Source organism: Dipodomys spectabilis, unplaced genomic scaffold, assembly GCF_019054845.1.
Source record: "Dipodomys spectabilis isolate Male_0828 unplaced genomic scaffold, ASM1905484v1 ptg000137l, whole genome shotgun sequence".
Taxonomy (NCBI): Eukaryota; Metazoa; Chordata; class Mammalia; order Rodentia; family Heteromyidae; genus Dipodomys; species Dipodomys spectabilis.
In genome coordinates, this window is record NW_024870814.1 from 7,721,399 (window position 1) to 7,736,853 (window position 15,455).

The window sequence follows — 15,455 nt, forward strand, 5'->3', positions numbered from 1 at the left end:
ACCAAAAAACAAAACAAAACAAAACAAAAAAAGAGCAAGTGTCCAGTGTTGTCCTGACACATCATCTGTGAAGTAAGCATGTGGTCTGGTGCAGTGGTGATGGACAGGGCCTTTCTCACTCCAGGTTGTGAAGCTGTGCCGGGAATGCCTGGAGAGGCAGGAGCCAGTGTTCGCGGACACCAACCTCTACACACTGAGGATGCTGAGCATCGTGTCAGAGGTGCTCTCCTACCTGCAGGCCTTTGAGGAGGCTGCACACTATGCCAAGAGGATGGTGGATGGCTACATGTAGGTGATAAGCCGGGGTCTCACACAGTCTCCTGGAAGCATGTATATTCCAGGGATGGCAAATGGATGGCACTTGTGCACGTATGTGTGTGTGTGCGTGTGTGTACACACACGCACACACACATACACATACACGTTGCTACCTTTCCCGCTGCACCTACAGCATGCATCACAGTAATCAGTTATGCCCATGGTTCTCTTTTTAACTGAACCTCTTTATTGTGTTGCTTCAACAAGTAGTGACCCAACAGTTAGAATGAATAGTTCAGTTAGAATGGATAATCCAGATGAAGCCTGCTTGTCATACCTGGTCATGTGTCATTTAAGTGGCTTCTTCTACTTTTTTTTAAAAAAAATTGGGGCCTGGGTACTGTCCCTGAGTTCTTTTGCTCAAAGCTAGTGCCATACCACGTTGAGCCACAGCTTCTCTTTCAGTGTTCTAGAAATAAGAATCTCAAGAGCCAGCCACCAGTGGCTCACGCCTGTAATTCTAGCTATTCAGAAGGCTGAGAAAGTCCAGAAGACTCTTTTTTAAAATTTATTTTCATTTTTATTTTTATTTTATTTTATTTTTTTTGGGTCCGGTCGTGGGGCCTGAACTTTGGGTCTGGGCACTGTCCTTCAGCTCTTCAGCTCAAGGCTAGGGCTCTACCACTTGAGCCACAGCCCCACTTCTGGCTTTTTTTTCTGCTTATGTGGTGCTGAGGAATTGAACCCAGGACCTCATGCATGCAAGGCAAGCGCTCTACTACTGAGCCACCTTCCCAGCCCGTGAGTACATTTCTTGTCAAACTTGTTACCCCTCCCTCATTTTTCTCCCTCCTTCCCTCCCTCCATTCTCCTCCCAAGTTGTACAGATCATTTCCAACATAGTGTCTTGTGCGTATTGCTGTTGCATTGGTTCTCCCTTTGTCCTTTGTCTCACAAATTTTGTTCCTGTTCCCTTCTCTAATTCAGATAACCATATATACAATACCCAGGGTACCAACATCAAATACAGTGACAACAGGGGATAAACCATAGAGGGAAATCACAAAAGAAAAAAGAAATCACGTAGTACATTAAAAACAACAACAAAGACTCTCATTTCCAACCAATCACAGATAAAGCCAGAAGTGTTGCTGTGGCTCAAGTGGTAAAGTGATAGCCTTGAGCACAAGGAGCTCAGGGATGATGCCCAGGTCCAGAGTTCAAGCCCCAGGATGGGAGGGGGGGGGTGGGTGTGGGGAAATGAGTCTCATGGACTTTCCTACCCCAGTTGGCTTTGAACCACAATCCTTAGATATCAGTCTCCTGAGTAGCTAAGATTAAAGGTGTGAGCCACCAGTGCACTGCTGCTTTTGATTTATTTTATTTATTTTTTGTGTTGGTACTAGGCCTCATGTTCTCTTTTAGCTTTTTCTTCCCAAGGCTGGCATTTTACTACTTGAGCCACACCTCTACTTACAACTTTTTGCTGGTTAATTGGAGATAAGAGCCTCATGATCGTTTCTGTCTAGGCTGGCTTTGAACCTCAGTCCTCAGAGTTCAGTCCCCTGAGTTTCTAGGATTACAGGTATGCTCCACCAGCACCCCACTTGCACTGGTTACTTTTAATATAGGATCTCATTTCCTACCAATGCATACATGAAATTACAATACTGTCCTTTAACTTCATGTCACTCTCCTAAGAAGAGGGCTGAGGTGCTTCAGAGGGTGTCAGCTCAAGCTCAGAATTCAATCCTGGGCCCCTTCTCCAAAGAGGAGTTGTCTTGGTAGTCTAGGTTGGAGCCCAAGGTCTCAGTCTTCTTGTGTGGGATACGTCAGTCGTTTGCCCCTTAGCGCCCTCTACAGGCGAAAGATGCCTCACAGCAGTAGCACAGGAGGAGCAGATGGACTTGGTCTATGAAAGCACTTGAGTTGTTAAATGATGTGCAGACAGAAGGATGGTTGCAATGAAGCATGATGACTACTTGCTGTGACCCTACAGGAAACTCTACCACCACAACAATGCCCAGCTAGGTATGGCCATCATGCGGGCAGGGCTGACCAATTGGCATGCTGGTAACATCGAAGTAGGACACGGGATGATCTGCAAAGCCTATGCCATTCTCCTGGTGACACATGGTCCCTCCCACCCCATCACCAAGGACCTAGAGGCAAGTAGCAACCTGAGACTGGATGTCCCTGCCTTGTCTGAGTATCTGAGCTAAGCATAGTTCTCAGCTTGCCAGCTAGACCCAAAGGAAACTTTAAAGACATTGGTCCACAACCCTTGTTTACAAATGCAAACATGAGGCCCAGAGAAGGGAAATAATCTATCCAAAACTACCTCGTGAGCTGATGACAGAGTTGAGGTTTGAACCCCACGTTTGTTGTATCCATCATGACCCCAAGCCTGAACTAAGAAAATGTGTGTGTGTGTGCATGTGTGTGCACGTGTGTGTGTGCGTCTGTGCATGTGTGCTCATGTGCTCCATTAGCCATCTGTATTGGGAACCATTTGGTGATCATAGGCTCAGATACTCAGGATTGATCAGTGTGTTTTGTACTCATGTACTGACACATTGAATGAATGGAAAGCCCTTTGTATAACTACTTAAGGATAATAAAAAATTAAAGTAACCACTCACCAAATAGAGAGCAGAAAACAATCAGGATGGAAAAAATAGCTTGTAAAATTGTTTAGTTTTGTGATTTACCATATTGAGTGGATGAGCCTGAAGGATTGCAGTGAGGTTCAGTGAATTGAACTCGGTGCCAAGTCGTTGTACTCTAAGTTAGCACTCTACCACTTGACATACCTCCAATCCAGCTTTTTTTGCTAGTTATCTTGGAGGTGGAATCTGTCATACTTTTCTGCCTAAGCTGGCTTCAAAACATGATCCTTTACCTCTCAGCCTCCTGAATAGTTACATTTTTACATGTGAGCCACAGGTACTCAGTTGTAAGTAGTGTGATCTTACAAGCTATGGTTTCCCTTTGTGTGTTGAAGGGCTGGTTGGTTGAGAGTGACATGGCTTTCCCAGGTGGTATAGCCCAAGGAAAGCAGACTGATGTCAGCATAACATACACTGAAGAGTGGCTACATTTAGATCTAGTATGAACTCAGGTGTTGCTGTCCTTTTGCTCCTCAGATTTCCAGTTTCTTCATCTAAAAAATGGAAATAATACACTAGCCTTTGAAAATGGATGGGAGGCCAAAGTAGGGGCAGAAAGGCAGAGATGACTAACTTTACATCCAATAGATTGAGCTTGTCAAAAGTGATCTTTGCAGTCTTAACTTCTGTGGAATCCTCAGCTACTTAACAATGTCCAGTATTTGATTAATAGTTGACTGGACATATGGGGAAAGATGATTTGTTGTGTGCTGTACACTACAGTTTCCCCAACCCACTGCAAGGTACAAAGGAATCTCACCCTTGGAAAACAAGACTGAAGTGATTACATGATTGGCGTGAGGTCCCAGAACCAATAAGTAACAGGATCTGAGGTTCAAATCCAGGTGCCCACTCGACAGTTTCTGAGAATAAACATTCTCTGCCCCAAACAATCCCTCCAGTTGCTCTTTCCTTCCAGTTGACTCCTCCCTAACAAAAAAAGGATGCACTGCTAAGACATAAAGCCACTTGTGTGTGTGTGTGTGTGTGTGTTTTCTAAAGAAGCAGAGATGATGGGCTGGGAAGGTGGCTCAGTGGTAGAGTGCTTGCCTTGCAATGCATGAGGCCCTGGGTTCAATTCCCCAGCACCACATAAGCAAAAAAAAGAAAAAAAAAAAGAAGCAGAGATGAATCTCAGTGGCTGAGAGTCATTTACTGCAAGATAGATCAGGGACCATGCCCACGTCACACTGCTTATGGTATATCTGTGTCCCACAGGGAATGCGGATGCAGACAGAGATGGAGCTGCGCATGTTCCGCCAGAACGAATTCATGTACCACAAGATGCGCGAGGCTGCCCTGAACAACCAGCCCATGCAGGTCATGGCAGAGCCCAGCAAGGAGCCGGCACCAGCTCTGTTTCATAAGAAGCAATGAGAACCTGCTGGGAGAGGGGCTATCAGGCTGTGGGAGCTGGAGACTCTTGAGATTCTGGGGGCAGTTAGGGTTCTGCTCAACCTGTGTCTCTGGGGATATATTGCCCTGAATTTCCCACTGTCATTTTGTTTGAATTCAACGCATTTCAATTCACCTTAGCTCTATTACATCCCAGCCCAGTGTTTCCTATATTTATTGAGTACTAGGACAGAGCATCTCATAAGGAAGTTCCAAATATAGTTGGGTGGGGGTAAGGCAAAATGTAATCAATGAAAACACAGTGTAATATTAAATGCAACAAACTATATGGAAAGAGGGATATAAAGGAGGCCAAGGTGTGTGTGTGTGTGTGTGTGTGTGTGTGGTGTGACACAGTGTATGTGACACAGAGAAGGACATCTGAGCTGGGAGTGGCAGGTGCCTGGATACTCAGGTGTCTGCTTTCCTCTCTGTGGGTGCCTGTGGGGCCATACTCTTTCCCCATGCTCTGGAAGAGGTAAGATCATACTCTAAGATGGGTGATGTCTCATTTGCTCTGGCTAATGGGGTATGAGTGGACTTGTCTACTCAGACTTGAAATTCTTTCAGGATGCTACATGAATTGGTGGTGGCCTTGTCCAAACCACCTGAGGCCCCAATTCAAAGTGCAAATAAGATTTTAGAAATAATTCTAGAACATACAGAGAGCGAATATGTCCTTCCTTACTCTCATCCCTGAGCCTTGTGGCTCCTTGTCATGTGGGGGCTACTTGGACAAAATCTGAGAGTTTGATGGCCTAGGATTGTAGTGGCCTACCAGGATTTTCATTCCTAGCATGACTGAAAAGCCTTTTTAGGGCAAAGCTGAGACATGGAAGCACACATACCTGATGAACATGGGCCCAGAAGAATTGGCTCTTGGTTGAGACCGAGTGTAGACTTCATTGCTGCCTCCATTGGCAGCAGGGAGTCCCTTAATTTTGTTTTCTGTCTGTGTCCTGAGGTTTTATTGGAAAGTTGGAAAGAACAGTCTTGCCCACCCAGGTTAGGATCTCCTCAGGAGTGTGACCAAACTATCTTCACTTGCTGGATGCAGATTTGCATAGGAGATGTGAAAGTCTTGGGAATCAGCCAATCCCAAGGATGGCCTTGTATTTTCTAGGACCCAATTTCTTGTCAGTGTTTTGGGGGAGCCCAGTACAAGGTCCTATACTTGAGGATGACACCAAACCATCAATACAATCTTGGGCTACCTTGGATCCCAGAGCTCATCCTAACATTCTACAGTCAAGTAAGTGATCCTACCAAGCCCTATATTTATCTCTGCCTAAGATGTCAACTCCTCCCTTTGAATCCTGCCGCTAAATGAAGTCCTTGCAAGCAGGCCATTCTTTAGGCTCAAAGACAGGCATTCTTCACGAGATCTAACTGGCACATTTATACCATCACTCTTCTTCCAAAATACAAAACCTCCCTCCTCTTCCTGATTTGTCCTGTTTTCTGCCTACCCATTTACCTTTCTCTCATGTTCACGGTCATTTCCCCAGCTTACTAATATTTGTTGTTTTCAATTAATGATGCTCTGGGCCTGTGCTCTTTCTCCCCTCCTTCCTTCCCTCTTGGACCAGTAGAATGGGGCTGGGGGAGGGGAACAGTTCTTTTTCCCTCCAAATCTAACCTCTGTTTCTGCCCTGGATCCCTGGCTCTCCTATGTCCTTGAGAACTAGTTCCATTATTATTCCTTCTCCGTCTGGATTCTTGACATCATCTTTCTTTTTGAAAATGCAGTGAATGAACATGTTGAGGGCTCTTGGATCATAATCTTCATAGCTAACTGTTTTTTTTCTACTAGTATTGTTTCATTTGATTTTTCTTGGAGAGAGAGAGAGAGAGAGAGAGAGAGAGAGAGAGAGAGAGAGAGAGAGAGAGTGTACCTGTTCTAGGGCTTGAATTTAGGGTCTAGGCACTGTCCTTGAGATTTTTTCTTGCTGAAGGCTAGCACTCTATGGCCATACCACCCTAAATACACTCAATCTTGTCTGATACCAGAAGGCTAGCTCTCTACCACTTGAGTCATAGCACCACTTCTGGCTTTTTGGTAGTTTATTGAAGATCAGAGTCTCATGGAGCTGGGCATTGGTGGCTCACACCTGTAATCCTAGCAACTCAGAAGGCTGAGATCTGAGGATTGGGGTTCAAAGCCGGCCTGGCAGGAAAGTCTGTGAAACTTTTATCTCCAACTAACCACAAGAAAACCAGAAGTGGAGTGCTAGCCTTGAGTGCAGAAGCTCAGGGACAGCACCCAGGCCCTGAATTCAAGCCACATAACCCCTCCCCATGGGTGCCGCCCCTTCCCCCCCCCCCCCCCCCGCAAAAAAAAAAGTCTCATGGAATTTTCTGCTGGGGCTTGCTTTAAATTGTGATCCTCAGATCTCAGCCTAGTAGCTAGTATTATAGGCATGAGCCACTGGTACCCAGCTCCCTCTCTTCCTCCCTTCTGTGCTTTCTTTCTTCCTCCTTTCTGTTCTCTCTTTCTTCCTTCCTTTCTCTTTCTTTCTTCCTTCCTTCCTTTCTCTTTCTTTCTTTCTTTCTCTCCTTATTTCTCTCTTTCTTTCTTTTTCTTTGTTGATTGTGGGGCTTGAATTCTGGCCCAAGCTCTGTTCCTAAGCTCTTAGCTCTTGGCTCTTGAGCCACAGAGCCACTTCCAGTTTTCTGGTGGTTAATTGGAGATAAGAGTCTCACAGACTTTCTTGTCTGGCCTGGCTTTGAACCATGATCTTCAGATCTCAGCTTCCTGAGTAGCTAGGATTACAGGCATGAGCCACTGGTGCCCAGCTCCATTTCTTTTCTTTTTTTAACCTCTGAAGACTGGCTTCCTCTTTTACTCCTTACCTAAAATCTCTCTGCCCACTATTCCTATACCCCATGCCCTGAATATCCACGGCTCTAGCTCCTTGCTCATGTGACTGACCAAGAAAGAACATGTTGAGCCTTTCTAAAGATCTTGCATACCTGGGGCTCCTGTCAGGGACACCTGAGTAGACAATCTGAGGTCTGTATTCAGGGTAAGACTCACTCTTCAGGCCTGACTTGATAGGTTGAAAGACATGGATAATAATTCCAAGTTTGTAGGTGGTCAGTGTTAGTTGACACCAACAGCAGAGCTGAGGAGGTAGCTCAGTGGTAGAACACTGGCTTAGAATGCATGAGGCCCTGGGGTTGGTGCTGTGCATACACACATTCAAACCAACAGTAATATCAATGAGAAGCTATCAAGAAGAAGCAATAGTTTTTAAACAAAGCTTACTTTATTAATTTTACACAGTAAAAGAAGATGTGTCGCATTTTGTCTAAATTCTCTTGCTGACTCTCTTGAAGACAATGTCACCCAATGTCATGGTCTGAAAGCCAGAAAAACAATCACGAATATTTCAGCTAATGTTGAATTGTTAAAAAAAAAACAAAAAAAAACAAAAGACAAAACAGTAATAGTTAAGCTACCCTAATAACACCCAAATATGCTAACATGTGGAGTAATTTAAAGATCCTCATTTTCTGTAAGATTGGAGGAAGGGTGGGTAATTTGTTTTTAATGCCATGCCATGTTTTTGCCATTTCATTTTCTCATGGGGAAAATTGTCCTTACATTTACTGCATTCTTTTCTGCAGCAGTGGTTGCAATAGCAATAATGCCATACTAGTACCATTCCTCAAAACTCCACTGAGGTCTAAGTCCAGAACATGTTGTTGAACACCCAAGAGAATGTACATGGACATTCTAAGCAACTTCCCTGGAACACAGGGAAGTTGCTTATCTTCCATAGCTATGAATGAAGCATATAAAAACATTTGGATCCACCAGTTGTAAACTGTTGAGGGGTGATTCCCCCATCCCTTTGGTTCTCTGGAACAAGTTGGGTGCTGTGACATAGCTTGTCAGAGTGAAGAAAAGAGTTCTTTGGCTTTACAACCACTTCATTGCAGGAGTGGAGCCCTAGCTCTACCACGTATCAGCGGGATGACCTTGGATCAGTCCACCTATGTAATCCTGGATCCCAACTGCCTCTCAGAAGACAGGAAAATTAGGCAAAGTGGAGTACATTAAAAGCTGGTGGCCAGGACTCAGTGTAGGACAACTCATTCTTACTGCTCCCTGTGTTGTAAAGTTCAGGGTGGGGATGGAGACTGCATGTTTCATGGTTGACGCCCATTCTTCCTGGTGGAAGGAAGTCAGTGGTGACAGCCTCCTTGAGCAGGGTTCTACCTTGTGACTCGTTAAAGCATATTCTTGAGGGGCAAAGAAGAACTAGCAGGGCATGACTGTGGAAAGAACACTGCAGATTCACTCCCAAAACTGGGAGCAGGATGTGGCCAATTGCCAGGCGCAGGTTGACTGCACAGTAGGCCTGTGTTTCTCAATAGCTGCTATATAATTTCCATGAATTGGAGTCTCCTTCTAAGTGCTAGTGGAAACTGGGCTCTGGTGGCTCACACCTCTAATCCTACCTACTCAAGAAGCTGAGGTCTGAGAATCATGGTTTGAAGCCAGTCAAAGCAGGAAAGTCCATGAGACCCTTCTCTCCAGTTAATCATCAAAAAGCTGAAAGTGTAGCTGTGGCTCACTGGTAAAGTACTAGACTTGAGCAAAAAAGCTAAGGGACAGTTCAAACTCCAACATTGACACAAAACAAATAAACAAACACCAGTGGCCAGAGGCATTTATTAGGCAGCTTGGGCTTGTAGGTCAGGTTAAGGGCTTCTGTGGCTCATTAGGTAGTATAAGGCACAGCCACAGGCTATGGTTGTTACTTATGATGTCATAAAATAGGAAAAGCAACAAAAGAGCCAAATTTGGGGGCAAACAGAACCCTCCTTGTGAGCCAGAACTGAATCAATGGGATGAGGAGTTGCTCCAGGAGCCACTGTGTCCATAGGAGGCAGGTTTCTGCAGACTGAATGGATTTCTGTGGCCGTCTCTGATTGAATGGACTTTGGCCTGAGTGTGAGGCTTATGGCTACTCAATAGTGACAGGAAAAGACATGCAGAGTCCCCCCATGCCTCTGACCATAAAACAATTCCCCATATGGGTATTGTTGAGAAAAAGATTACGGAGAGAGGTTAAGGAGGGGAGAAGAAGGTGCTGGTGTGGCTGGCTGACTCAGAAAATGGTAGTGGAAGGTCACCCAGGTGACACCAGGCAGATCGTCCGTGAGTTCATATGGTGAATTAGGAAAAGGTTCCTCTTCCTCAAGACGAAGTGAGGAAAGAAAAAACCATCCTCATGTGCTGCAGTGGTTGAGTTTAGAGAAGACCGCTGTGAGGTTGTAATAAGTATGCAAATCTATTGTCTACAATGTGAGTGGCTCCCTCTGGGGGGGGGGGGGAAGTAGTGGCTGGTAGCCCTGCTCTGCTGATTCTACCTGTTCAGTGCCTCAGTTTCCCCACTTAGAAAATTGTGTTGTTGGGAAGATTTAAACTGATACATGGTGGATTCTCAGTAAGCACTAGAAGAAATTGCCAGGAAATGTGGAGAGTAAGAGGGTTAGGGAAGGAAAATGGGAGTACAGCTCCTGTGTAACACTCCCTTCTCCTCTCCCCTCAAGTACTGGAAACTATAAGCTCCACAGAGTGCCAACTTACATTGGTGATTGTGTCGCCGTTGAGTTCAGTCACAGACTTGACATTTTTGATGGTTGTCACTAGTTTATTGTCACCTTCCATATTAACTACTGTCTGTGGGAGATAGAGAGATAGGCTTGTGAGAAAGGTCTGGGGAGGGAGCTAGACCCTTGCTAATGAGCTTGGTTTTTCCACACGATCTTGGTTCACAACCACCAAAACACTTCTGCCCTTCTACATATAGGCCCCTCCCCTCCAATTCTCTGGCTCTAAATGGAAGTGAGGTACATTTAAGAATGGAAGAAAACAGGCTGGGAAGGTGGCTCAGTGGTAGAGTGCTTGCCTTGCATGCATGATGCCCTGGGTTCAATTCCTCAGTACCACATAAGCAGAAAAAGCCAGAAGTGGCACTGTTGCTCAAATGGTAGAGCACTAGCCTTGAGCTGAAGAGATAAGGGACAGCACCCAGGCCCAGAGTTCAGGCCCTACAACTGACCAAAAAAAAAAAAAAAAAAGGAAGAAAACATAAGAACTTTCCTCATGAGAATTTCAGTTTGTGGTATATGATCTCAAAATGAGCATAGGGAACCTATGATGACCCTCAAAGCAAGCTAAAATTAAATAAAGCAAACCCAAATTCTCTAAGCTAATGGAAAGAGGTACATCGAGAGGACATATAGTTTGCTTTAGTGTGTATTGCTCTTTCCAGCACATGAATATTTCCTATTCTGATTCTTTTTTCAGTCCTTAGAAATGAAGGAAAGGTAACAGAAACCCAGCCAGGACATGATGATGCATGCCTGGAATCCTAGCATTTAGGCATTCTGAGACAGGAGAATGGAAAATTCCAGGTAAGCTTAGGGCTCAAAAACAACCAACAAACCCTTAATACAGAAGACACTGGTCAAGGTTAAAACTGCCTCCAAAATGGGCAATTGGAAAAGAATCATGATAAAAACAACCTTCTAGATAATTCATTCCCCTTTTGAAATTCATCTTGATTTGTAATGTATCTTGAGAAGCAGAGTTAATGAATAATCAAAAAAGAGGAATTGGCAAATATGCTGAGCCCAGAGCTTGAGGTTATCTTGGTATGGGGAGCAGAGAAGATGATGGCTTGGTGGTATTAGCTACAGTGGCCGGCAGAGTCGGGTATCCCCACAGCATTTGAGTCTCCTGCACTTGCCAGCCTCTCACAGAAAACATGGCCCAGATCTTATTGTCTAATTGGAACCAGAGCCCCTTGGAGGTGTAGCTGTCTGGTCCAGGTAAGGGTTTTCATGGACTCTTCCTCATTGCTGGACCCTCTTGATGGACTCTGAAAGCTAGGAGTACTGGGCCTGGGAGTCCTACTCTGTGTCTGTTTTCTTCACATCCTGTATATGTGAGAGGTCAAGTTTGGGGGTCATAGCATTCTGGAACATTCCTCAGGAAAAAGCCAGAAGCTTCTCTTCAAGCTTTCTCGTTTCTTTCATCCAAGAGGTGAGTTTAAGATGGGGTATCCATGATGAGAATTGTGAGATATGAACCCTGAGCAGGAAGCCCTGGGGTCAGGGAAAGTTCTAGAAGCAGAAGGTAGTGAAATAAGAGCAACTCCTACCTTGATTTTCTCTCCAGTCATGGACTCCAGCTCACACTCCTCCCCCAGGGTGAACTCATTCTGGATCACTTTGGACCCTGTGGTGATGGTGAGCTTGAAATGCTTCCCATTCTGCACAATTTCTGACACGCTCTTGATGTCCTTCCCCTTCTGGATGAGGTCATCAGACAGACCTGAGGAAAACCAGCCAAGGGTTACAGAGGGTTTATGTAGGAACAGAGGAGGGCCGCATGTATCTCCAGAGGCCATGGACATTGGAGACCTGCCAAGAGCAAGAGCTTTATCTCCAATGACTGTGGCCAGTGGTCTAGCCTACTTCTTCTATCTTTCCAAATAACTTATAAAAAGAGTTCTCCTTTGGCTGCAGAAACTTTCTTCTGTGGGCTCCCTGGTTCTCATTCACCTGCTTTCTCTATTCCCTTCTCTTTTAATGGTTTAGCTGTTTGAGTGTGGGCATTCCTAGAGGGACCAGAGCATTTGTCTTCTAAATCAAGTCACTCAGAAGCAATGAGGGGAACTGTTGGAATTAGTTCAAAACACCATGGACCAAGTAAAGCGGGCCAGGCAAGCCTGTGTTTCTGGAGGCAAGGCTGTCAGGAAGGATGTACAGGAATTTCCTCATCCTGACATAGAGCTTCTCCAGTTGCAGAGCATATCTATTTCTTCCATGTAAATGGAGGTTCATGGAAGCCATGTGTTGTGCATTGATAACAGAAACTCCTGTTGCTAGCCTAAAAGATGCAAGACATTGAAGTGTTGTGACTTGGCTACAGAAAAGACTTAAAGATCACAGCTGGCCCTCCTTGTCCTCCTATTCTGTCCCTTGCTATTCCCCTTCCTCCTCTCCCTCTAGACATCCTCCCATGTCATGCTGTACTCTCTGTTCATGAGGCTCCTTACCTCTAAAGCACACTTCCTTCCCCCAGGTCCCAGTGGATGCCTCTTCCAAAGCTCAGCCTTCACCCCCCTGAGCTTCTACACCTTCCCTCCACCATCCTGTGCTCAGGTTAAGTGGGACTGACAGGGGCCAGGGCCTAATTTCAATCACAATATGAACACTTCCTACCAGGTGGCCTTGGTCATGGCTACTTAACCCTCCTTTCTCAGGCTCAGTTGCCTCAAGTATAAAATAGGAAAACCATACAACTCAGCTCAGTGTGTGGTAAGAATCAAGTGGGTGCTGCATATGCAGTGCCTGGTACTTTTTAGGGGATAGTTGGCTTGTTTGTTTTCCTCCTGACCTTAGATACATGACTTGTCATTATTTGCTTCCCTGGTGTTTAATATGTGGTTAGCCCTGAATCAATGTTTTCTTGTATCAAGAGTGACCCAAGACAGTGCCAGCCAACACTGGGCTTCACTCCACATCAAGCCCCAGTTTAGTGTTATTTCCACTGTCTATCTAGTAATAGCACAAAAAGTGGTAAGAGACTACAAAAGTCAGTAAAACACCCTCCAGTGCATCTCTCCTCCTATCTCAATGTCAGACCTTGACTAGACCTTGACTACTAGTAGCACAGATCTTCACTGCTGTGACCTGGCCTTGGCTCCCAGGCCAGCACTTACCAATTGCCTTCATGAAGGGCTCAAAGTTGTCCTGACTCTGCAGTTGGTACTTTCCAGTGAAGTTCATGGTGGCTTCTTCTTCACTGTTGACTCACGGCTCTGCTGGCCGAGCTGCCCACTGTTGGTGGTTTTATAGGGGGCTTCCTCCAAGTCAAATACTGGCCATAGGTCAGTGGCTGTCGATTTCTTTATGGCTAGGTTCAAACATTAACTCCTGAGAGCAATGGTCAATGATAAAAACAGACAGGCATGGCAGAGGTTTGCTTTATTTCAGCAAACATTAGTGAATGTCAATCAAGTACAAAGCTCTAGAGCACTGTAGCCTTTGACAGAGGGGACCTGCAGTGAATAAGTGTGTGACCAAGTACAGAATGCATGCTGTAAACATAATGTGTATGTGTACATATATGCAGGGTACATAACTATTCACACACATGCATTTGTACATATGTTTGTGTATACACATGTAAATGCAGTGCATTGTGTGTCATGGGAAAGGCACACATGCATATGTGTATGCATACATTATACACACATGCATGTACACATATGTGAGTGTGCATGGATTATAAACAGAGGAAATACCTTTGAACTGAAAAATCTTACTTTATTTACATAACCTTAGGATTTTTTCCCATTCTTATTATCATAGTCTTTTACACACTTGTCCCTAATTCCTAATACTGTTTTTTTCTGAGGATTTGTCTTCAATGGTTATAGATAATTCTGCAGTCCAACCAGTGCCAACCTGTGCCTCAAATTCTTCTCAAGTGAAGAATGATATTCTGCAAGGAAATGGATGGGCCAGGAAAAATTATTATGTTATATAATTTTTTCATGTTTTTTTCTCATGTGTGTGGAAGTTAGATATAAATTATAAGTATATGGAAACATATATAGAGCTGTTTGTACATATACACAATTTGAAGTATGCTATACACAGGGGTGTACTTCAAGTGTGTAACTCATTTGAACAACTAACTTACAGGTTAACAAAATAAATGCCAAGAAGCTGGAATACGTTGTTACGGGGAGGGAGGTTAAGGGGAGGAGAGCAGGTGTATTGTTAGAGTATTTTAGACTTTGCCAGAAAACTACACAGACATCCAGGTACAAAGCACAAAGAAAAGGGAGAAGTGAGAAGTAGTGCCGGCTATTGTCTGAAGTGACCTATATAACCTAGGAGGTCTAGGAGGGGCTAGAAGGGGCTAGGAGGCAGAGACGCTGGTGTGGATGTGAAGGCCAGGAGCTTCATCATTGCGGACTAGGATTTATGGCTGCTGCCCAAGTAGTAGATGAAGGGTCTTGCAGCTGCCAAGACCTGAAGGTCACTCTATGGGACACTTGTTGCCTTCTATGGTGGTAGCTGCCCCAGAGAAGTGCCATTCCAAAGAAGAGGGGGTTGGAATCTGACTATTTACTGCCTTTACTACGTGGGTCTAATGTTGCCTAAGAAAGGAGCATGTGTCAGGCTCCAGCGGCTCACGCCTGTAATCCTAGCTACTTGAGAAAGGAGCATGCTAAGCTGTGGAGAGGGGAAGGAGCGTGCTAAACTATGGGAAGAGAGCGCATTGGACTAACACGTACGGAGAAAGGAGGAATACAGTCACAACAGTCAATGTACATTTGTGAAAATGGAACCAGGGAACTTGAGTGGTTGAGTGGCATTGGGATAGATGGGGTGGGGAGAATAATGGAAGGGGTGACATAGATCAAGATGTACTGTTCTCATGAATGTACATGTTGAATTGAAACCCTTTTTGTATAACTACTTAAAGAATTAAAAAAAACTCTTCTGAAATGCTAAAGCAGTATATACTGCACAGCAGGTGTGAACTGTTTAAACCAGGTGTGTGGAAATAGAAGCACATTTTTGCTTGCCAGGGACAAAGCAAAAAAAAGAGAAAGCAAAATAGATAGATAGATAGATAGATAGATAGATAGATAAAGGCAGCATTTGCTGATTTTGCCTTATCCCTGCCTAGAAGGCAGGAACTAGAGATGATAGTGTGGGGAACTTGGCCTGTGGAGCTCCTGGCTGGCACTGCCATTGGAGAGATGGCACCAAAGTGATTCCAGAGGGCTCGCGATACTTCTCAGCAGAGGTGATGGTACCCAGTGTCTTCACATCCCACATGTCTTTACCCCTGATTTCTCCCTTTCTACTGCCTGGGCTTTGAAGCTTCCACTCCCCTATCCTCCACAGCTGTGGTTGCACAGATTTTCCTAAGAAGTTTCTAAGGTCCCTCACTCCTCAGGGTAAGGAACCTCTGTTGCTCCTGATACCATGCTCCAAGGTCTTGGTGTTTGAGGTCTTGGCTGAAATGACTGCCTTCAACAGTACTTACCCTTTGCTTTCATGAGCTGTAAGTTTGGGCTTGGAAAA

The 15,455-nt window shown here is 44.8% G+C and overlaps 2 protein-coding genes across 2 annotated transcripts in view; one reads left to right on the forward strand and one right to left on the reverse strand.

Annotated features, from left to right (window-relative positions):
* The window catches only part of Smyd1 (SET and MYND domain containing 1), a 33,975-nt gene extending 29,626 nt beyond the window's left edge, over positions 1–4,349 (forward strand). Inside the window, exons 7-9 of the mRNA XM_042690466.1 lie at positions 125–288; positions 2,258–2,426; positions 4,146–4,349. Of these exons, the coding sequence (XP_042546400.1) occupies positions 125–288; positions 2,258–2,426; positions 4,146–4,304 (492 nt within the window). The 3' untranslated portion in view covers positions 4,305–4,349. The remainder of the gene's footprint in view (positions 1–124; positions 289–2,257; positions 2,427–4,145) is intronic.
* A 3,243-nt stretch (positions 4,350–7,592) lies between these two features.
* Fabp1 (fatty acid binding protein 1) lies at positions 7,593–13,233 on the reverse strand. The gene is made up of 4 exons (XM_042690480.1): positions 13,070–13,233; positions 11,504–11,676; positions 9,925–10,017; positions 7,593–7,684 (listed from the first exon to the last, which is right to left on the reverse strand). Exons 1-4 carry the CDS (start codon positions 13,134–13,136, stop codon positions 7,634–7,636), a joined length of 384 nt encoding a protein of 127 aa, XP_042546414.1. The 5' UTR covers positions 13,137–13,233; the 3' UTR covers positions 7,593–7,633.
* Positions 13,234–15,455: the final 2,222 nt, after the last annotated feature.

Bases quoted from the DNA above. Each gene is read 5' to 3' on its own strand.
- Fabp1 (XM_042690480.1), bottom strand. From the start codon at position 13,136: ATGAACTTCACTGGAAAGTACCAACTGCAGAGTCAGGACAACTTTGAG. The intron at 10,018-11,503 runs GTAGGAGTTGCT...TATCTCCCACAG, and splicing joins TGACTGGAGAGAAAATCAAG to ACAGTAGTTAATATGGAAGG. The intron at 7,685-9,924 runs GTAAGTTGGCAC...TCTGGCTTTCAG, and splicing joins ACGGCGACACAATCACCAAT to ACCATGACATTGGGTGACAT.